Genomic DNA, 23,669 nt, shown 5'->3' with positions numbered 1-23,669 from the left:
GGAAGCTGCAAGTGGAGGGCAATGGAGAGCTTCAACCAGATCTTCTCCAATGAGTTCCAGATGCCCCACGAGTCCCAAATTCGGTAGATACTGCAAGCTAGAGTATTCTATGTGAGGCTTAAGCCTGGCTTTCTTTTAATAGAGATAGACTGCTTTTTATGTGGAAAGTTAAATCACATGAATCGTATAGGTCCAGTTTGTCTTTTTATGTGCTACCAAAGCCTTGGTTTAAAAAAAAAAAAGGCCGGCTAAGTTTTGATCAGGTGACAATGACGGTTCTTTTTAAGTGATCTTAGATTTATCAGATGGGATTTAGAATGGGAGAGTGTTTCAGTTTTAAAAGCATATTAAAGTCCCACATGACACTTCCTGTTCTTGAACCTGTTCAAAAACTAAACTGCATGACATTAAAGTAATGTATAATGGAATGGATATTTACTTTTTGCTCATGTGTCCTATGTCTTTATGGGATTCATTCTTGGACAGAGTATCATTTATGTAAATCAAAATGCTTCTCGGGCATTTCAAACAGACAGAATCCCTGATGTTCTCATTCTCCTTCCTTCCTTTGATCTGGTTGATTCCATAGTAGCAGTCCAGTTCTGCTTCAGAATCAATACCTTGGGACTTATTCAAAGGAATCAACTTTTGCTCCTTTATATTTTGGTCAAAAAACGGTAATTAAAATGTGTAATAAGACTGCAAGCTTTGCCTTATGTTCTAAGAAAATGCACATCATTATACAAATTTACCTTGCTTTATTTTTGTTTTTTAGTTAGAGTCATAAAAATAACAACCTTTTCAGCAATTTGTAAATCATACTTGAAAATGTACCGAAATTAATTTAGTAGATACTCTTAACCAGAATGATTAAACAGAGTGTTTTAGTTTTCATATATGCAGATTTATTTATTTATATTTAGGAATGATAACTTATATGATGGCCATTGTTAATAATCTTTCATATGTGGTCTGTTAAATAAAAAAATAAAAACATTAATTGTACATCCCTAATTCCTTGTATTGAATTTCCTATTCTTGCTTAAGACCATCAGTATGGTCATAACTAATGATTGGCATTAATCTCTAATTTGCACGTTCAAAATTATTACAATATAATTAACTTTCAGGTATTATTGTAATTTTTTTAACTATCTGTTTAATGGTCAAGGTTGGTTAAGGTCATCTGTAATATTCTTCATGCATAGGCTAAAGTTTTGCACAGATATTCCTGCTCTTGAAATGATTATTAATAGCATGGCTACATGGAAAAACATGTCTCTACAACTCATGACCGAATATCAGCACACGGTTCACAAATACCACACACCTGGAATCCTAAATTTGCCTTCTGACCTTGTCTTCAAAAATCCAGCTTCAAACACAAGGAGATGGGGTTTACATTTTTGTGATACCAATTGGTCTTTCTTTCTTTCTTTCTTTTTGTTACGTTAATTAACAATACTTTATTATTGCCATCATTTAATTTGTGACAGGACAGAAAACAGACTGAGCACAGCTGCATCTGTTAGTTGTTAGACTTATTATATGGCATTGTAATGACATGTACTTCACATATATTGTGCCACATTTTAAGAAGTTGCTGTACTTTATTGTGCTTTGTACAGTTTAAAAAGGAGGCCTTGGACACACTGATACATAGTGAACTCACAATGGGAGACCACAAAAAGCTACAGTTTATTCTACAGCTGTGTAAAAATAACTCAAATGAGATTTTTTGTTACATGCTGAATTAACTTTTTGTCATAACCATATGCTCCCTTAACATATCCTGTTTTCCTTCATTAGAAATGCTGGCCTACTAGTGGTACCCTTTGTGATCCTCTTTGAATTTGCCTTGTGGCTGCCTGCCTGAAGAAGCTGTTTTACATTTTCAATCTTGTAAGGATTTTCCAACCCAGCCAGTTAAGTTTTTGGACTTCAGTGGAGTTCTCTGTTCTTCTCCATTCTTCTCTCCACTTGGCTTAATGGTCATTCTTAAAGCTTCCATCTGGTTGCAAGGAACTTCTCTGATGTTCCATTGGACTAATTGCACACGTTTGGATTATGCTCAAACCCTTCTCTACCAGCACTTAGTTCAGTTGGCCTTAAACTGCATTCACATGGTCCTATAAAATATGAGTACTTGCATAAGAGCGCATCCAACTCTACTGTGCTGAAGATTTCTAAGACATATTTGAGTCTGCATTCATTTAATCTAATTGCAAATGGTTTGATTATGGCAGAGGGTCAGATATTTTAATACATAATCACTGCATATATGTTATTGGATTGCAAAGCAAACATTAGCAATACACTTAAATTCGAAAATCCTTTTTTTTTATTCTTTATTGTGTTAATATTAAAAACAATTGATTCTGTTAACTCACTGCAAAAGAACTCCTCCAACAAATATTTTGGCTTGGCACAGGTTTAAGACACTCTTAACATTACAAGAGAAAGAAGGATGCCTCAGTAACTAAGTTTGTTAAGGTTAACTAAAAACTAAGTTTCTCAATATAATCTGACACTGGGGCTGGGTAGCTCAGTGAGTATTGATGCTGACTACCACCCCTGGAGACATGAGTTCGAATCCAGGGTGTGCTGAGTAACTCCAGCCAGGTCTCCTAAGCAACCAAATTGGCCCGGTTGCAAGGGAGATTAGAGTCACATGGGGTAACCTCCTCGTTCTCATGATTAAGTGGTTCTCGCTCTCAATGGGGCTTGTGGTAAGGTGCATAGATTGCAGAGGGTAGCATGAGTCTCCGCAGTGTCATGCACAACAAGCCACATGATAAAATGCACAGATTGACGGTCTAAGAAGCGGAGGCAACTGAGACTTGTCCTCTGCCACCTGGATTGAGGTGAGTAATCGCGCCACCACGAGGACCTACTAAGTAATGGGCATTGGGCATTACAAATTGGGAGAAAAGGGTATATATATATATATATATAAACATGATTTTTTAATTTATGCACCCAATACACTAAGGCCACATTCACACTAATCCGTTTTAAAACTCTGTATTTAGTTTCTTTATGTCATTGTTTTTTAAATGTTGTTGTTATGGAGAGGGTATTTTGAAAGGAGGAACATTTTGTTTCAGGTGGTTGAGTGGTGTAAAAATAGAAATATCAATGCATTTTAAAAAATTAAAGGAATTGGTGTGGACGTGGCCTAATTATCCCTGCCATAGCATTAGTACAATTGGCACACACTTTGTGCTTACTTCTTAGTACATAAATCTGGCACTGAAACATTTCACAGATTTTAATATCAACATAGTTCATTAGGTGCTATTAGTGCTCGATCTCATCACCTGAACATTCAACTGCAACATCTCAAATTCAGATAAATACACAGTGCCACATATTTTGGCCATCCTATACTACGAGGCTAAATAGATTTATGGCTCTTGCTTTACAATGTAGCATCTTGGCTGTATGGCTTAACAATCTCATTGCACTTGTTCAGAGAAGAAGAGGAAAGTCATTGTTGAAAGCTGTGGATTAAATGATGATATGGGTTACTCAGCTGTCAGTCCAATGGGTACCAACACTGCTCAGGCCTGTTTGGTACTGATAGGTTGGTTCTCGTGTTGAAGTAGGGCTATGGGCTGGATAGGCAATGAAATCCCTTTGTGAACACAATGGTGATCCAGCCTTCCTATTAAACGGGGAGAAATGTGCAGCTCTGTCATGGCAGGTGAGCCCAGAGGAGGAGGAGGAGGATGATGAAGATGGTGTGGGTGGAAGTGCACACTGTGTGGTGAAAGTGACTAGGTCAGGATGTGGTGCCGGATGTGAACGCTGCATGGACGGAGAGTGGTGAGGAACCACAGAGGCAGCAGTGGCTGTACTATTGAAGTGGGCCATGAAGGGTTGGTATGGCATTGCTTCCATAGTCTGCATGCTATAACGTGGGTATGGTTGCACTGATGCCCACATATTGCAGTTCAGTGAGGGGGCTTGTAGGTCATCTGTACCCACTGTGCCCCCTGCCTCTCCCTCATTTCCTCCATACATGCATGCCTCTCTGGAACCCAAAGCTTCACTGCAGTATGGATGGGACAGCAAGGGTGGTTCATAGGATGGAGGAGAGCGGAAATAATGCTCCTCTGAAACTGCAGAGGCTGTTGTGGCCAGATAGGGACGTTTGCTTCCTAGCTCTAAGTGCCTTGTGTTATCTAAAAGAAAAAAACATACCATTTTTAAAAATTCCCTTCAAATACTAAATAAATAAGCAAGTCTCTTTGCTTTAAGATGAACAAAAAGTGATTGATATAAGGTGTTTGCCACAACCCTGTACCTCTGTGCTTGAAGCAATGGTAAATAAGGCTGGATTCCCGACTAGATGGGAAGGAGTTCGAAAGAGCTTCCTGTGAATCAGAGTTTGGCAGGGGAATGCCACTGTCATATTGATAGTGAGAAACCATCTGTGGGTGGCTACTCAGAACACCTGCACCCAGTTTTCCCGACAGATGGCCGTGTGATGAGATAAGCCGCTGTCGAACCATGTTCTTAGAAATCACAGGGTAGTCTTTCCTAGGAAACGGGAAACTTGATCAGTAATATACTGTATCTATTTTGCACATTATGCAGCATATTTTAAATAATAATCTTACCCTTGAAGTCTGGACACACGCAAATCACCCTCGTCGCTGCCACGGAAACCTTTGGCAAAAGGATTGTTCTCAATTTTTAACTGGGTGATCTGTAAAGAAAGAAACAAATAAAAATGTGTGTAGTGTTTAGAAAAATATTGCAGGTGCATTGAATTGTACCTCTTTGTACCTCATGGTTCTGATAGGATGTAACCGAGATGAAAGCTGTCTCATGGAAGACATGTGTGCAGTAAGCAGTGTTCTTAGAGCCAAATGCATTGTTTTCATCAGCTTTCACTATGTGTAATCTGGGCTGATATTTGTGCATAGAGTTCAAGATGATCTGTAAAGAAAAATGCAAGCCTATGTCAGGATAGAATTTCTCCATTATTTTGTGAATATAAATATACACACATTTGCAAATGCAAAGTTTCTTTACAATATGTTAACTCACCATATGAGAGGATCAATAAATATGTCAACAGGTTTTGCCCAGTGTTGCATGCAAGCAATTCAATTGAATCTTTTGTGTATATGTGTTTGATAGTAGTGTTCTAGCACCAGTCTGCTCAGTGCATCCATGTTTTCAGTGTTCAGTGAAGCATTTAGTTAGGGCCATCCTCAACACAGTTCTGTCAGTGCCAATGAGCATCAAGGCTTTTCCCTTTGTTATGCCGACTCTCAGACAGAAATTGAGGCAGCTCTCATCATTGCTGCACTCTTTTAAGAGGAGTCAGGACCACTAGTGCACAGAGTGCAACCCCAAGTCATTCCCCCCATTGCTTGCACACACAGACAGACGGTAGCCCCAGCCAAATGAATGGTTTGAGCGCTTCGTTGGTTGAGTGCAGACACATGTGACCTTTGCCTGGTTGGCTGGCTGGCGTCTTGAGGTAATACCATGTGATACAATCTGCATTGGTGGTTGAGATTCAGGGATGTCTGCTGTCCAAGTGTATTAATCAAGCACTTTTGTCTGATCAATGCAAACTGCATGGCTGTCCTGTGCCTTTCATCTTCCTCTTTTCTTTTAATCCAAGATCTATATTTGGGGGTAGAAGTTGTCATGTGGCCTTAAAGTTAGATAGTCATGCATTGAAAAATTGTTGTGCATTTAGTCTACAGAGAGCTTGCAAGTATCTTTGGGTTGGGTGGCTTGCAACATGATCACACTGTAAGTCGGCATGCTGTTTCCGAAGGTTCCGGTACCCTAGGATCGGCAACAGTATGCCGACTCACTGACATACCCTATCTCCCATCGGACATATTTGGCATGACTGGTAGCATGTTGCATCAGTTGTATGGTAGACCACAGTTCAATTCCCATTCAAACGAGGAAGTAATCACATTTGTATAAACAATCACGAGCATGATAAGGAGGTTGCATTTTTATCCCTAACATTGCATTTTGTCTCTACTAATGTTTAGGGTTAGATCTGGGTTTTGGTTGGGGGTAGATTTAATGAAATAAGCATTTACTTCACTGTTTTACACCCTGTACAGCTGAAAACAAATATTTATACAACTGGCTTCTTTTGAACTCTCCTGGATATTAATGGATGTCACACTTGTTTATATGCTCTGAAACACTCACCGCTTTAGCCTCTGGAAGCAGTGTTTTCAAATTCAGTCAACATATACAGATTTCGGCTAAAGAAAAATCAGCATGCACACTTGTCGAATTCGATGTGAGAGTCTGCGCAGTCAGTGGCTTAAGCAAGGGAAATCAACATGGAAATCACTCCCACTCCCAAACTTGTGAAGAATAACTGTACAGCAGACGTTGCGTATAGATCAGTACACAGAAACAATGGCATCTAAATTTGGTCATGTTGTACAATTGACAGATCCGTTTTGCTGTTTGATCCACTGATTTCTTTGATTTACATCGGTGTGCAATGCAGGACTTTAGTGTATATTTTGACTGTGACTTGTGTGGTAAGCCTAGCCTGGATGCAGTGCCGGTCTGTATTGGGTCTCTTGGCTAGCCGCAGTGTCCCTGCTGGTGTGGGCGTCAGTAGAGCTTAGCAACCTCATGTCGGGCTCATTACTCGCCCTTATCACTTCCTAGGCATTCAACTAATCCTGACAGGCCAACTTTGTGCTGTTCTGACAGGTTATGAACCTAATGAGCTTGCTTCTGATGTGATTGCCTCAGACAAGCTAGGTCCACTGGGTCCTTCTGGGCAGTGCTGCCATGGTCAGACTCCTCACCTCTGCTCCTCTGTCTCTCTTCTCTACTCTCTTCAGATGACTCGGCTCTCATGTGAGGTGTATTTGTTTTGCTCTCCAATTGTCCATCCATTTAAAGTATATTTTTCTGTGGTAAGTGCTCTAAAGCTTTTCTGGGCGTGTGTCTGATTTAAAAGACATGGGGTTGACATATTTTCATTCACCATATCTGCCATTCAACTGCATAGTCCCGCTTCTGTGGATTTTGGAGGACCAGAGTCGAGAGCCTTACCATGATATCATGGCACAATCAAACTTATAAAGAGGATTTTTTTTGTGTTCTTAATCAACAAATAAAAATTTATGTTCATTGGGAATAGTTTAGCATAATGTATAAATTCATGCAAAAGTTGTTATCCCACTTAGACTGTTTTGAAAATCTCTTTTTCTCACACTATCCTTTGATAAGCTTGTGTCAAGTGAACTTTTTATTAACAATGTTCACATTTTTTACATTTAATGATTGAAACCATTTTTTTCCATTTGTAGAAAAATGGTTTATTATAAGCCACTCACGTGCCCAAATGGATCAAGGTGGTTATTTGTGAGCTTTAGCTTTTGAAAGGAGACCAGCTGTCTCATCCAGTGGGCCCCTGTTGCGGGAGAATCTGGGTGGACGTAGAGTCTTCCAGGCATGGCGGGCTCTGCTTTTCCTGCCACCATCCTATTAAAAAGAACGAGAGACCAATATAGCAGTATGCTGCCAACACGAAAGAGCATTAGCAATACTTGAAGACCTGCAGCATACAGTGAGTGATTTGTGTAGATTGGATTGTGGTGGTTAAGGAATAGTAACCAGTGGTTTGCTGGTTCAGACCCCACAAGTAGTAAGCTATGAGACATCACCACTGCGCCCCTGATCAAGGCATGTAACTGCAGGTTGTTCTATGGCAATATTGTTGCGGAGAAAAATTTAAGTTATCCCTGGTCATTTGGTGCTAAATAAAGATTCTGTTCTTGCACTACATAGCTGTCTGACATCTCTTGACAGCATGCCATAGCCATACCGCTTTTAAATGAAAGCTTTTTCAGTGTCACACAAATACTACAGATTATAGCAGCAGGCTAGGGAAAGGCTTGCTTTATGCAGAACATCTGTACATTTAATGACAGTTTCAGAGCATGAGTGGTTATGTCCATGGCAGTATGGGATTAATTTCCAATGACTTGTGATGGCTGCTTTGACCATAACATCACTGCTAATTGTGTGCCTCAGAGGTGTCGCTGAGGATCTCCAGAACCAATGCTGGCAAATGCTGAATTTGCAGCCCATACCAGATTTTGAAAAATGGTCATAAAATACTGGTTCTCTTGACAAAACATGCAATTTATTGAGATTTGTGTGGTTATGTGGCTGTGTGGTAGTTATTTATGTTTTTCTTTTTTTTTTTCCATGATGGAAATAAATACATTTGATTTATTTGTAGTGCCAATTGCTGCATAGTTGCATGGTTGGATATTGTCTATATCTAGTGGCATTGCCAAAGATACAGGGTCACAAAGAGGACAACATGCATCACCCAGCTGTTTTAAGCCCATTGGTTTTGACAGACTGCCTGCTGTTGACCTACAGTAATTAACTGTGTGCTAATGACAATCTACAGCCAGAGCTAGCATTGTATGGATAAACTGCAATTATGTATATATATCAAATTGTTGGCTAACAAATATGTAAGTAAAGTGTGTTTTCTTCCTTGGAAAATAAATGCAATAATATTATTTTTATTGGATGAACTATTTTAACTTTATTTTATTTTTTTAAGTTTTGATGTGCTTATTTACAAAATATTCAATATCACAAAGTATTTCAGGAAGAACTTTTAATTGATGGTACTAAATGATTTATAAATCAATAATTAATTACTATTATTGCTGTTAGTAATGATTCTAATTATCAACTAATATATATATATATATATAGTTAATCGAAAAGTGTAACTGTACTGTGCAGAATCTGTCCACTCAAGGCATGCATTGCCTCACAACAGCAAAGGCAGCGGAGTGTTAACATTATAATTTTTGTCCTTTTGCAATGCAATCTTGTTTATAAAGTTAATTGTTAATAACTTAATAAAGTTATTAAAGTTATATGGTGCCTCAACAGAACAGTTACAGTTAGATTTACATTTATGCATTTGGCAGACGCTTTTATACAAAACGACTTACAGTGCACTTCTTACAGGGACAATCCCCCCGGAGCAACCTGGAGTTAATTGACTTGCTCAAGGACACAATGGTGGTGGCTGTGGGGCTTGAACCAGCATCCTTCTGATTACCAGATTACCAGTTATGTGCTTAGACCACTACACCACCACCACTCCATAGATTTGATCCAGTCATTGTTAACCCATGGTCAAGTATCCATAAGCAACTTTCTAGAATGTGGCTATTACGATTATTGTGAAATTAAAATGGTTAATGGAGATAGTATAAAGCAAAGCACTTCCTACAGTATTTCAGAGCAAAGTGTTACGATGTGCTAAAGCGTGAAGTGAGGGAAGGACCCAAATGCAGGAGGCAAGTGTAATGGGCTTTACTTAAAAAAAATAAAGAATGTAAACAAAACCTCACAAGGGAGAACAAAAAGAGACAAAAAAAAAAAACTGAAGAAAGGACTGAACAGGAACCGACTGACACAAAAACAATCTGGCACAAGACTGAAAACAAGAGGGGTTTAAAAAGGAAAAAGGAGATATGAGACAGGTGCTGCTGATCTATGGCAAAGCTGATTGCTCTGCTGAGCTGCACCTGTGGGAGACTGTAGGAGAAAGAAAACACAAGCACATTTACATACATAACCACTGGGTGGAGGAGACTGTAATGATCCCACCCCAACAAGAATAAACTAAGACTAAATAGCAAGATCATGACACAAAGAGAGATCTGTTGTGCATTATTGAGCATTCGTACATTGGCAATCAATATCAAGAGAAACTTAAAGAGAGAAATCTGTCTTGGATCTGATAATTAATGACCTTCCAAGTGTGGAAACTTTAAAGATTGAAAAGGGACATTAAACTCACCACTTGTTGTCACAGAACTTGTAACGATGGTCATCAGCTGGAACAATATCAGTTAAAAGGATGTATTTGGTCTTGGGGTTCATCCCTGTGACTTTGACTTTGTAGCTGGGGAACATCCGTCTAAAGAGATTGGAGATGATGTCATCTGGGTTACAAATTGTGTCATACTATGTACTGTACCGATAGAAATGATGACATATTGAAAATATATGATGGCCTTCTGTTCTTTGAACCTCTGCTCACAGGTCCCTGAAATTCATTCTATTTGTATGTTCCAACAGAACAAAAGTCTGTTTTATTTACATACAAATGGACTTGGTTTAAATGCCATTTAGATTGAACTTGAAAACTTGGTGTTAATACGCTTTTGTCCTTACTGAGGTCATTCTCTTTCAATCACATCTACGCAGGCTTATCTTATTTGTGTCAGGTATCTTAATGCCATCTTTTTTGCTCATCATAGGAAGAGCTTTTTCCTCCAAACGACCTAATGAAAATCGGACTAAGGCCAGGGTGCGTCAGCTGAGTGCTGACAGTAAGCATGGATGAGACAGTCTTATCGGCTCTTTCGGGGGTTTTAACAGCTCTTAAGCGCAAGAGAATCACGGGAAGTGTTTGTTTTGGAAGGATGAGTACACGATTAGTGATCCGATAACAGCTTAACCTGTTTTTAAGACAGATTAGTTGTTTAAGAAGCACAAAAGTTCCCTTAAATCTCAAAGGCTGAGTGTTCCAATATCCCCAGACAACCCTCTACAAAGCATCACACAGAAATGGCTCAGTTGAATGTACTGTATACTATAAAAAGCTACACTTCAAAAATTCATTAAATCTAAAGCATAAAATGTAACTGTTATCCTCTGCATCCCCATATATGGAATAATGATCTGTACCTGGTCCTGATTTGCATTTGGGCAGATATATATTGTAGGGATTGACTCTACTTTTGAAAGAGCAGCCTAATAAAATGTGGGAACTCCATTTTCCTCAGATACAAGAGAAGCCGGGATGACAGACAGAATATGATAATATTGCAGACACTGTCATAAATCACATCAATGAAGCTCCCTTAAGTGACCTCTTCACAAGAAAAAAAGGTCTCTTTTTCATCTCATCTGCAAAAACATGGAATGTCCTTATAAACACTTGAGTGCTTTTTAAAAGCCAGTCTTTTAAACAGCAAACTGCTAAACAATCCATAATTTCGATGTCATTGTCATTTTTGTGGCAATCAACATTATACCACAAATGCGATCAATTTAGATTAACTAAATTGATATTATATTGAACCCGGAATATTCCTTTAAGAGTTCAATATATTAAATGAAAAGGTTTTAGCTTGTTCTTACAAGAATGTTGTACAAATGTACAAAACATGCATATAAACAATACTTTATTTTATTATGTATAATAAAAATTATAAAAAGGTTTAACAATAACAATGTTTACAGTGCTAATAGTGAGAATGTAATGAATACACAAAACTCACGTAAGGGATGCTCTTTCCATTTAGTATGCTACACTATGACATAATTGCTGCCACAGTAGGTCACATGGCATTTTTAATGAGGCCTTACAGTGGCTGTGTGAATGTATTTTGTTGCTCTAGTCACATTGTAGCACTGCATTTCTTATTGCTTAACAGCTGTTGTGTTAAGTTTGTAAATATCATGTTGGTATCATGAGATTCAAATTTATTTCAGATGAATAAGATTCGTTTTCTTAATTATCTTATTAAAAGCACGGTGGGCTTTTGGGAGGTGATTTGGACCTATGCTTCAATGTATATGTGTGAGGAAGACAGTGAGAAATGGAGAGTTTGAGAGTGTATCATATCAGTGTCAGCCTGTGCATTATGCCAGCTGTTTCTTTTAGCGCTTTTTCGTGCCTGCTCTGCAACAGTGCTTAGATCAAAAGGCACCGGATGATAAAGCAATAGGGGTCCTATAGGGCCTGGGATATGCCATCGAACCGGGCACCCTGCTTCTCTCATCAGCCCCGCTGATGCTCATTCTGACGGGTTGTGTACAAAAACACCAGCCGGATTCTTTCAATAGTCATGCTTAGGACTGGGCTACAGACACGTATGCACATTAACAAGTCACTCAGGTCGGCTCTACTGGAGTTGTAGCAGAGTTCAGCTATTTGGAATGTCCCACACTATCACTTTTTCTTTAGCATGCACAGATGCACCACAGCTCTATATGACCCACTTTCACTGCATAGCTAGTAGTGATAGTCACATGGCTGAATTGTTTTACATTCTTTAAAGTAAGCTAAAGTGCAATTTTGTATCTTCCTTTTTTATTTTAAAACCCACTGTAGTCTTCATGTCTTAATGGAAATGGTTTCAAATGAAATTTCTTATAATTTATTTCACCTTTGGTGGAATTCATATCAACAAAATACTATTATAAGCCATTTTTGTTACTATGAATTTTGTAGCAATTAATTTTATTTAAGAGTGTATTTTTCACTTATAACATATACTGTCTAAAAAAAACATATACCATGCAGAAATGGCTCAAGCCTGCTATGTATCACAAGACCACGATGAGAATCATTGCATGAAATTGGCCTCGATTTTGTGTAATGGGAGCCAGTGTGGAGAAAACCTGCCGAGTTGTCTCAAGATTTACAGTTCAGTGAATGGCTGCCTAATGTCCTACAAGTCATATCCCCCCGAAAAATAAAATAAAACAGTGAAAAGCTCTTCCTGCTTCATGGTTCGATTGACATATTGAGCATCTTTAACAGAGCCTGGCGTCCATTATACACTAATGTTTGTAAAATGAAATGAGCCCATCTGTTGTTGAAGTCGCATGGAAATATTCTTTGTGCAGCTGTGTGACTGAACACTGCTTGGCTCTTCAAAGGGTTTAAGGATTCTTAGAGCACTTTATCAGTTGGACAGGGGGAATCCCATCCCTCACAATCTTACAGCATTAAAGAAAAATTGTGGTGACCTTTTGCATTTTCCACAGAGAAGCCCTGAGAAACGGCTGGCTAAGACTGGCAGAGCGCATTGACTCATTCTCTGCTTAATATCTAGGGTCCTGCTCTTAATCCATAGGTCACATTAAATCTAACACAGGGCAGCCATTTTTTTTTTCAGTTTGAAATTTGTAGGCACAGGTATTCAGCCTTGCATTAACTTGGCTGCATAATATTTTATAAACATTCCAATAAAACGATTTGCACCTCAGCATATCATGCGACTTAGACTCTTGGGAAAACACAACATATTTTTGTTACCCTGTTGCTTAACCACTTTCTCCACATATCTAAAATCTGAGAAGATGGGTGAATAGAAATGATGCTATGTTCTCACCTGCCTGCTTTGGTGATGATCATCTCAGTTCCTGCCTTGTGGAACTTCTTCCATAGTTCCCTGTCATGAAGAATCACTTTGATGTTTTCAATGTTCTGAAGGTACACATACACAAAAACAAATAAAAATGAATGATAGTGATTTATGTTGGGGGAAAAATAAAAATGTAAATTAAAATCCCTGAAGTTACGTTTTTGACTAATGTTTCTTTTTATTAGATTTTATTATGATTAATTTTATTTTAAGTAGTTTTTATTCAAATGTGTTTTCACCTTTTATGATTAAAGCTCTTGCGTTTTAATGCAATGTGTTATTTCAAAAATGAGAATAGAAAACTTTTATGATCTCATCATTTTAAGGAATAAACAGCAAAGTGTTACCTTTACATCCTCCTCTGTTATGTTACATTGCATCTTTTAAGTAAATGTGAAGACCTACAATTTAACACCAGGAGGGATAAAACAGATGCAGCTGACTAGCTACCTGGTCAGGCTCATTGTTCTGGGGAATGCTGGGAGTTGTAGGCAAGCCCAGATGTGAGGAATCACTGGTAAGCTCAGGACGCGCACTGGACTGGGCCACCGTCATGCCTTCATCAGCCACCACTAAGGCCTTCTCCTGTAGCATTTCTGTAGAATTAAAAACATAAAACAAAAAAAGGTTGTTTAATTGGGCTCCGCAATGTCTTGGGAGAAAGAAAACAGAATACCCATTCATTCACTTATTTTAAGATGGAAAATACTTGTTTCTCTTGTTTGATTAAATAGCCCATCAAAAATGTTATTCTAAGGAAAAACAAATTGCAACAATTATTGTAATGTTACAATACCCCCCAACACGTTGTGAATTTAGCAAAAACAAAAAAAAAGGACATGATATATGAATAATGAAACTACCACAGATGCTTTTGTTACTCTTTGTTCTCTCATGGTCTGCTGTAATTGATTATATACACACAGACAAGACATGGGATGCAGAATATGAGAAATAACGCTACATTAACATTTACATTTTGTGAGGCAAAGTCTGTCCTCATAACATGACCTTGCCTATTAATTTTAGGGATTTTTTCGAGATCAGTTTGTTCTAAAGTATTGCCAGATTAAATATTTATGCTTTCAGCATTTAGGCACCTCAATTTTATGGAAGGGTGCTAAACACTGCTGATTCCATTAAGGGAGGTCACAAACTTAGCTCACTCTCACGCCCCTTCTCAGCTTATGCTCAGACATTACACAAAAGGTTTGTCTCACAGTCAGGATATTCCTGTACAGCACACTACCTCCATAATGCTGCCTATCTACATGGCAGACACCAAACTGCTCTCATGGTGAAAGCCAATCCCCTCCCACCCACTCCTAATCTCACGCATGTAAACAATGTGAGTGTGAACCCTTTAGATAAAAGGAGAAGAGTGGGATTCAGTGTAAACTTGGGCAGACATGTGCCAAAGCTAATAAAGATAAAGTCTGACAGGCACCATGAGGCTGCAGCAAATCAGCTCTGGGCCTCGTTTCCCAGAAGCATTGTAAGCCAAAGTAGATCGTAGAATCCATTTTACGATTCATGTTAGTTTTGCGGCCCGTTTCCCGAAAACATTTTAATTTAAATAGTACTTGGAAATATGCTTGTAGATTAACGAGTGTTCTTGAGTAATCATACAGCGTTAAGAACCTCGTAAACACATTATGCTAATTTAATATCAGTGTATATATATATATATATATATATATATATATATATATATATACAGATATATATATATATATTTATTTTATTATTTTTTTAACTGAAAAGGCTAATAATAATAATTTGAATGCATAAAATGGTTAGCCAATATTGGGTGAACAGATAAATTATTAAGTAAACAATTAAAAGTTATTTGTCGACTAGTTGGTAACAAGAAATTGGTAAACTGGTATTTTCAGCTTATGGCAACCCATTCGGCCCAGTTTCGTGGCCGGCACACCGTGAAAAGTCCCGGTTCTCCCGATGGCCAGTCCACCTCTGTGTTACCACTTTTGGGGTAAAGAGCTGTCCTCCCTTTGATTGGTGAATGTCCCTATCAGCTTCCACACATCTCCTTATTATGTGCGCAATAACACGTTGAACCTGATTATGTTCAATTAATGCTTGTCATTAGACCTTTGCAACACACTCTCATGGCGAAATGATCAGGATTCGTATGACTTTTCTAAATTTGGCTAATTCGTATGATATCGTGCGACTGCACTCGTTCGAATTCCAAGGACTTTCAGTACAGCCAATGACGTCACTTTACATCGTTTCCATCTAATATGAGACAATTACTTGCTTCTGTCACACACAACAGCTTCCTATCATATTTACAAACTCTACTGAATGGTTAATTTTGGATAAGGGCAAAATATTAATAAGTATCTCCTTAACGCCTGGTGCGCGGAACTCGCGCTTACTTCCGCATTAGACATACGGGAATTCGCACATGATGAAGTCGTACAAGTTTATGCAAACAACATCGTGCAAAACCATAGGAAATAGCCAACTGTTAAACTATGTGCGACTTTTCATGAGATCTGGTTGACCATACACAAGGCCTCTGCTGTCTTTGCTCCACAGAGCAATTTATTTTTAAACGAAATATTAAAAAGGGTCTGATGAAGGAAGCAGTGATTGTGTAAAAGAAATATGTTGTTCTGCACAAATCGATTGCGAAACAAAATGTAATTATGTAGTGAATTAAGTTGCACATTTAAGAAAATATAAACAAATATTTTCAATGAGGTAAATTCTAAACGTTTTTAAAGTTACGCACAAATATAATGAGATTGCAATGACGAGCAGCACTTTACGGTCACGTGTCAGCACTTCACGTTTATGGACAGCGACTCTCTTAAGTAGCACTTAATGCGCGTCCTAGCTTGTTCATGTTAAGTGCCGTTTTGGGGAACGTTCATCGCCCGTTAGAAACGCTCTTAGCCGCTAAGATCAATTGTTATCGGGAAACGCAGCCCTGGACTTTTCCAATCTAAAATATGCCTTTCACTTACACTGTTTAACTAAACCAAGTGAGGGAGAATTCTGTTTATATCTCTGTCACCCCAGACATATAATCCATTAAACTATTCCTGGCTGATGCTGCTCTGTGCACACTCGTTTGACACTCGTTGGCTGGCTATTTCCAGAACCAGTTGTCCAAAATGTTGAATCGGTGCCAAATTTATACATCCCTTCTTCCTAAAAATAAATTAATTAATTAACTAATATTTGAAGATGGACTATATATTGGTAATGATTTATGTGCAAATTTCACCAGGTTCATATAATTCCTTTTGGAAATCCGACTAATCTCTTTTGACTCATTGCTTGGGAGTCATTCTCCCTAGATCTGGTTTTGTTATATAGTTTTGATATATGTTATTATAGCAGCTCAGTATCTTTTTGTCTGCCATTTTGTTTTGGTAGATACAATGTGTTTTACAGAGACCATGCCGATGGACTAGGCCTACTACTATAGCCAGACAACAGTTTTCCTTCTCACGGGAGCAAAGGTTTACTCAATACTGGATATTTTCAGAGGTAGGCCTTGGCTATGACTACAGGATTTTAGTCACTGTCATCACGAGGAAGAATGGTGGGATTGTGAAAGCCCTGTTCAATGTAGCTACTTTAGCTAAGGACATTGTATCTGGTCTAGACAGCTCATCATTTACAAACAAAAACAATGCAGTAAATTTGAGTTCATTTCCAATTCTGGGGATTCATCTGAATATATCACTGTATTATTTTAATTATTATTATTTAGTTTAGAAACTGAATTGTGGGAAACCACAAAAAATGCCTGACGGGAGAACTTATATTCTTTTATGGCATCATTTTATTTTAGGTGTAGTATAACCTGAATTAATGTGGTAGTTATATTATGTTTTCGTATATATATAATTACACAATTCAATATTTAAAGACATAATACTTTTGATTCAATTAAAACAGCTCTCCCGAAAAAAAAATCTGTGAATTTCTTGACGAAAAAAAAGATATTACAAAAAAAAAAAAAAAAAATCCAGCTAAACTTCTGCAGTTGGTCTAAAATATGTATTGAAAATATTTCTATTATTTTGCTCTATTTCGTTGTTTACAGAAAATATCAAGGTTTTGCACATTGGCTTCTAAACGAAAAAAGAAAGAAAGAAAATGCAGTTATTGTTTTCGAGCACAGTGCTGATTCTATCCGACTCCAACAAGATGATGCTGCAAGGCCTTTGATATGCTTCATTCCTGCCGGCAAAAATGATGACAATAATAATAACTGCATTATCAGATTTCATTATCTGTTAACAAGTTCTCCCAAAAATCAATTCAAAACTAAATAATTGAGTGCGCACATACAGGCCTCTGCTTGTTATATGGATCACATCTACACGTTCATAGAGAAGACAAAACCAGAAATTAAACTTAAACAAACTTAAGTTTTTCGTTGTGTTTTGTTTTGTTAAAGATAGGATGCACAGTTTTATCTACAGTAACATTAAATAGGTTACGATGTTGTTAAGACACACTTACTAGTCTTATTTGCATTTTCAGACAATCTTCGGATTTTGCTAAAGAGAATTCCATAATCAGAGCTTTATTTATGAAGGACTAACGCCTTCTCGTTGATCAGTTAATTTGAGAAGAAGGATACATCAGCTGCGTCTAATCGCATTACCGTCCTCCATGCGAGTACACTTAAGTGAGATTCAGTCCCGGTACAAGGTTTCAGAGCAGCTGGATATGACCTACTGAACAAATTTGATGTTACCTCATAAAATATTATGTACTGAAATCCTCCATATCATTCCAAATCGCAATAATCCGTCCAAGGCGAGATTACATCAGGAAGTTCCGTTCCGGTGCGTCGTTCAGTCTTGTGCACTGTAGCTGCTCAGCATCCCCTCTATCTGATAATGAGCACGAGAGCCGTCTCTTCCCCGTGGTCTGCTTCTGTTGAAATACCGCTGGCAGCCTTGTATCACCGGAGAGGATTCGTCTCAAACGTGAATAGGGGAATTTATTTCGTGATGTTTTCTTGGAAACACGGGCTATCCGCGGAACAGCTTGGTTCCCTAAAAAACTAGGGTGAATACCATGGCTCATTCACTCCTTCACTCCTTCCCCCAGTGCCTCATCGCTGACGTTGCTCCCAATAACACCAAACCCGAATCAACCCGATGCGCAAAGAGTTGTCAGACTCACGACTCAAAACGAATGGTTCTCTCATGAGGAAAGCACGTATTCATTGTACAACATGACTTGCTCCATCTTCTCCTTATTATGAATAGATTTCACTATGAGTAAATCAATAACTTCAAATGCAGCAATGCTCATGAATGCGGTGCTTGTACAGTTAGAAAAACAGGTTGAATATTAAATAGTCTATATTACATATTCATCTGGTTTTAAATGTCATGAGATTTCTAATTCCAAAGGTCAAAATTGTTTTGCCGAATTTTTCCCTGTATTTGTTCCGCTTATAAGCAGGCACGGTTGAATTTGAAATCTGCAGAGGATTTCGTTTAAACGTCATAGCATTTCCAGTGAAATATGGTTGTGGTTTTAGAGTAAATGGGTCGAAGCATAAGGCTGAAAGATCAATAAATCACCTGGAGAAGTTCGAGGGCCGTGAGGGCTTTGACTGATATTTACTGGTGACATGACCAAATGAATGGCAACAGTCAGAATGTGTCCTTCTCGAAACCATTTGTCATTCTCGCCAATGTAAGTTTTACAAACAGGTCATATAGGCCTAATCTGATTAATTCGGCTGATAGCCTAAAAATGAGGGGAGACGGGTGTTGGTGTTGAGAGATAGGCCTCTGCAATGGGACAAAACAGTATTTTGCAGGATTGGTGAATGGGTGTAATTAAATAGTATGTGTATCGTTAGTGTGCGAATTTGTTGTACCCTTGTCTACCGAGGACAATTCTGAACGACACAACAGTTTAGAGGGTTTAAGAATTAGTATTGCGTTTAGTTTGAAAATTAATCTGTCCCTTACTTCCTCTGGAATTTCAGCTAAAATGTGTGGTTACAATGTGTGATATTAAACAGATTTGATTCATTAGAAATTCATTAGAAATAGAAATTTCAGTTTTATGTTTACAGTATAACGTTTTCTGTTATACCTCTATTCCGCTAAAATTGTAAAACTTTTAGGGAGCTATTCTACACTCACTAATATTTATAGTAATAAATAATAATATATTTTTTTCAGAAACGGATTCTAATGCATATCTTTATGTTCTAGGCTAGCATCTAGTGTTGGTATTTATTTCGACATGTATTTCCGCTGTACCTCCAACACCGTTTGCTGTCAAGTGTTATGTTGAGCCTAAAAATACTGCTGTTTGATAAAATATTAATCCATCTCACATAAAGCAATATAAGCCACAAAAATAATAAATTATATGAGCTTTACCACTAAAAACAACTGTCGGGAAATTGCCGGCTTACATTGAAGTGAAGGCCCACCTGCTTTATTTTAATGCATCAATCTCAAATCAGTCAAATATAGCCTGAGCTATTTGTCAATATAGGACTACACGTTTTGTTTTTGTTTTTTGTTTTTGTTTTTGTTTTTTTTTAAGGGGGGAAATAAATTCATGAAAGCGTTTATATAAAAAAAGCCCAAAGTACAGCCTATGCGCACTTTATCATTTCATTACAATCCCGAAGCATTTAGTCATAGGGTCTTGAAGTTTTCCTAAATAGTCCAAACAGTGCTGGTGGAAGTACTCAAATATTACCCATAGTATCTATATCTTCTTATCACAGATTAGAACAAAAATAGTCTAATGTTTGCCATATTTCACAGCAACAAATAAAGCATAAATAAAAAATTGCTTTCCCATATAAACAACGAGGCCTACAAGTAAAAGGAGCACTAGCATATTCTTTAAAAGAATACTGCTTTTAAGCTACAATCATTTGCTGAAATAGTTTTTTCCGAATCAGTCTCAGTGCATTACCGTTATCACACGTGATTGAAAATAATTGACCTTACCTCCACCTCACTGATCTTGAAACAACTTCTGTACGTGAACTTCAGTCTGAGTCTCGTTGAAGATGGACTCTTTTTTGGGGATTCTCAGCTAGGCAAGTTAGCGTGGTATATAAGATGTCGCTATAAAAGGGATGATTTTTTTATAGGGGCTGAATTGAGCTGCCTTTCTGAAAGGGAATTTAAACTTCACTCACTCCCACCATCACGTGGTATCGAAATTAGGAACAGGAGTAGTGTGAGCTTATGTACATAGGGCAGGGTGTTGCCGAATGGACATTGAGCGATTCTCTCAAAACTTTACAGTTGATGTCTTTCCGCCGGACATCATTTTTTTGTTTTCCTCAATGCTTAGACTGGCCATACAGAATACCCAATACCATGCCCAAATGCAATGAAAATTGGACTTCGCTTTATATTTTAATAATTAGCATTTAACAAATATGATCAGTCAGTATTCTCTTTAAATGATTAATTATTAAAATAAAATATAAAATGTTGATGTTATCCTTGATTGCCTTGTATATTCCTCAAAGCTTTTCAGAGTAATAGTGTCCATTCTGTCTTAAAAAAAAATGTGAATAGAATAATTTAGCATCATGAGGTGCATTCAAGTGTTGAGCAGGATAATCCCAATCAAAATGCAAAGCTACATTATACAAAATTGCAAAATTGACACGCAAACTTGCCTGACTCGATAAAACACGCAATTTTAGTTTTAAACGGGCAGAATGAATGAATACCCTGATATGATTACATAACATTGTCTTGTCAGTTTCTGAGGTATCTTGGGAACAAAAGAGGTGAAGGGTTTTCTATGCTGTCATTTAGAAACAGAGAAATATGCGGTTTATATAATGATTTATTTTTGTTTACAGCTTGAACACACTGTCTAGACAAACAAAAGTAAGAAGAATTATAATATATATATATATATATATATATATATATATATATATATATATATATATATATATATATATATATATATATACACACTCACACACACACACATTATATATATTTTATAGTTATTTACTTATAATTAGAGGTTTACACAAATTAATTAATTAAAAAACATAAATGCTTTCTTAAAAATTCTAAATTGCATAACATTGTATGTATGTATGTATGTATGTATGTATGTATGTATAGATAGATAGATAGATAGATAGATAGATAGATAGATAGATAGATAGATAGATAGATAGATAGATAGATAGATAGATAGATTACACACAGTATATGTATTATGTTATTTACTTATAATTAGATATGTTTACAAAAATTAAGTTATTAACAAAATATATACATTTTTTAAATTCTAAATTGTATATCATTGTATGTGTGTGTGTGTGTGTGTGTGTGTGTGTGTGTGTGTGTGTGTATATATATATATATATATATATATATATATATATATATATATATATATATATATATATATATATATATTACTAAAACAATATATGTATTTGAGATTATAATTTCTTGATTTGAACATGCTTCTTAATGTTAAAATTCTTGACTGAAGATTTTTAAATCTGATTTTGAAAATATTGCTTGATTTCTGTCAGTTGTGTTATACACTGTGAATTAGTATCCTTGAAGAACCATCGGTGAGTGATTAATGTGTATGGGAGTGCAGGCTCTTTTTCCTTAGAAAAACATTTGCCTGTATAATTGGTCATGGGCGAGAGGGGTCTCGACTAAGAAACAACAAAGAGGAAGGAGGCTTATGTGGGGGCAGAGAGAACCCCCTCTTCCTCCATTTCTGCCTCTCTTTACTCTCTCCCTCTCTTTCTCCCTTTCTCTGTTTCTCCCTATTACCCTCTCATAGAGCTTGTCAAGCTTGACACCTGAAGACATCGTCCAATAATTGTCACACATATTTCCAAAATCCCCCTAATATCTCCTATCCTGCATAGATCTAATCTTTTCACTCTGCATAACCGATTTATACACTAACACAGTGTCCAGTATTGGCATGAAAGCATTGTGTGAAGATGCTCTCATCTCTTTTCTACTTGTCATATTTCCCGGAAGGGCATTATGTGCAGTCGGCTCTACACTAGTACATTGTCTATGCCCGGCGGCAGACAGTCAGTACAGAGCAGTGACATCACAATGGCTTCATAGTAAAACCTCCGACCGACCAGCCACCCTGGAATCAGCATTACCCCATACTGCCACAGTCATTAGCTCAGATGTCTGTGTGCAGTTGGAGTGTTTAGCATGCATGCTGGGCCTTTTCTTCCACCATTAGCCTTCTTCCCATAAGCACCCTTCCTGTGTGCAGAGCTTGGGAATTTTTCACAGTACGTGGCAAGGCCTGGGTACAAAATTATATCCATCTGTGTTCACTGTTTGTTAGTGCCAGTGTTTGCATTTTTGAAAAAGTTATATAAAAATAAAACTTAATTAATGCATGCTGTTATAACATTTGAAAATGATTTTTTTTTTTTCAATTCTGAAAAAGTTCAGACAGTATGAAACATGCTAATAAAAACAAAAAGGAGTGATTTGTAAATTATATTCAGCCATTGTTATATTGAAAGCACTACAACTACACATTATATGATGTTTTAACTTAATTTTCTTCTAATAACAATTCTGAAGTAAGTATTAAGGTACTGAAGACAGAAGTTTGTTCAGTTTAAAAATTTGAATTTTCCCCCAATCATCCATTATGCAGGTCTTCAGCTGCACAATTATTGGTGGTCTTCGTTGCTTTATTGTGCACTTTATAATGCACCACACATTCTCAATTGGAGATGGTCAGGACTGCAGACAGGCCAATCTAGCACCCACACTCTCTGCTTATTCAGCCAGTGTGTGGTTTGAAATTGTCCTGTGGAAAATTTTGGGACATCCATGGAAAAGATTGTGCTGGATGGCAGTACATATATGTCTGCATTAATGGTGCCCTAACAGATGTGAGAGTTACCCATACCATGGTCACTGACACACCCCTGGCCCATACAGACACTGGTTTGGACTGTGTTTTTCAAAAACTATTTGAAATGTAGACTCTTCAGGTAAGAAAACACAGTTCCAATGTTCTACTTTCCATCTAAGCTAAGACCGAGCCCAGAGAAGACGGCAGCACTTCTGGACAGTGTTGATGTATGGCTTCTGCTTTGCACAGAAAAGTCTTAACTTGTATCTGTGGATGCAGCGGCAAGTGGTGTTGACTAACAAAGGCTTACTAAAGTAATCCCAAGCCCATGTTCATGATATACATTACAGATTAATTATGTTTTTTTAAAACATTGATGTCCGAGGGATCCGAGATCACGTGCATTAAGAGGTGTTTTTCATCTTGCCCTTGATGCTCAAAGATTTGGCCAGATTCCTTGAATCTTTTAAATATATTGTATTTAGGGTGAAATGCCTAACAGTCTTCCTATTTGTCTTTGGGGAACATTTTTTCTCAAAATGCTGGATTATCTGCTGAAGC

The 23,669-nt window shown here is 37.4% G+C and overlaps 1 protein-coding gene across 2 annotated transcripts; it reads right to left on the bottom strand.

The window, feature by feature from the left end:
• Positions 1–1,648: 1,648 nt before the first annotated feature.
• Positions 1,649–18,304, bottom strand: LOC127631603 (T-box transcription factor TBX4-like). Of its 2 annotated transcripts, none has more exons than XM_052109853.1 (9): positions 17,971–18,304; positions 13,674–13,819; positions 13,191–13,285; positions 9,860–9,979; positions 7,353–7,500; positions 4,795–4,947; positions 4,626–4,714; positions 4,310–4,545; positions 1,649–4,187 (listed from the first exon to the last, which is right to left on the bottom strand). In XM_052109853.1, exons 2-9 carry the CDS (start codon positions 13,815–13,817, stop codon positions 3,532–3,534), a joined length of 1,641 nt encoding a protein of 546 aa, XP_051965813.1. In that variant the 5' UTR covers positions 13,818–13,819; positions 17,971–18,304; the 3' UTR covers positions 1,649–3,531. The 2 variants fall into 2 exon arrangements, with proteins under 2 accessions (XP_051965813.1, XP_051965814.1); XM_052109854.1 differs by lacking the exon at positions 17,971–18,304 and adding an exon at positions 17,733–17,831.
• Positions 18,305–23,669: the final 5,365 nt, after the last annotated feature.

The sequence above is a fragment of the Xyrauchen texanus genome, chromosome 38 (genome assembly GCF_025860055.1).
Source record: "Xyrauchen texanus isolate HMW12.3.18 chromosome 38, RBS_HiC_50CHRs, whole genome shotgun sequence".
NCBI lineage: Eukaryota > Metazoa > Chordata > Actinopteri > Cypriniformes > Catostomidae > Xyrauchen > Xyrauchen texanus.
The sequence above is the reverse complement of the archived record's forward strand: the minus strand, read 5'-3'. Positions and strand labels throughout refer to the sequence as shown.

Coding starts and splice junctions, on each gene's coding strand:
- LOC127631603 (XM_052109853.1), bottom strand. CDS start 13,817: ATGCTACAGGAGAAGGCCTTAGTGGTGGCTGATGAAGGCATGACGGTG. Junction 4,948..7,352: donor ACCTTGATCCATTTGGGCAC/GTGAGTGGCTTA, acceptor TTTTCTTTACAG/ATCATCTTGAACTCTATGCA. Junction 4,546..4,625: donor CGTGTGTCCAGACTTCAAGG/GTAAGATTATTA, acceptor CCCGTTTCCTAG/GAAAGACTACCCTGTGATTT.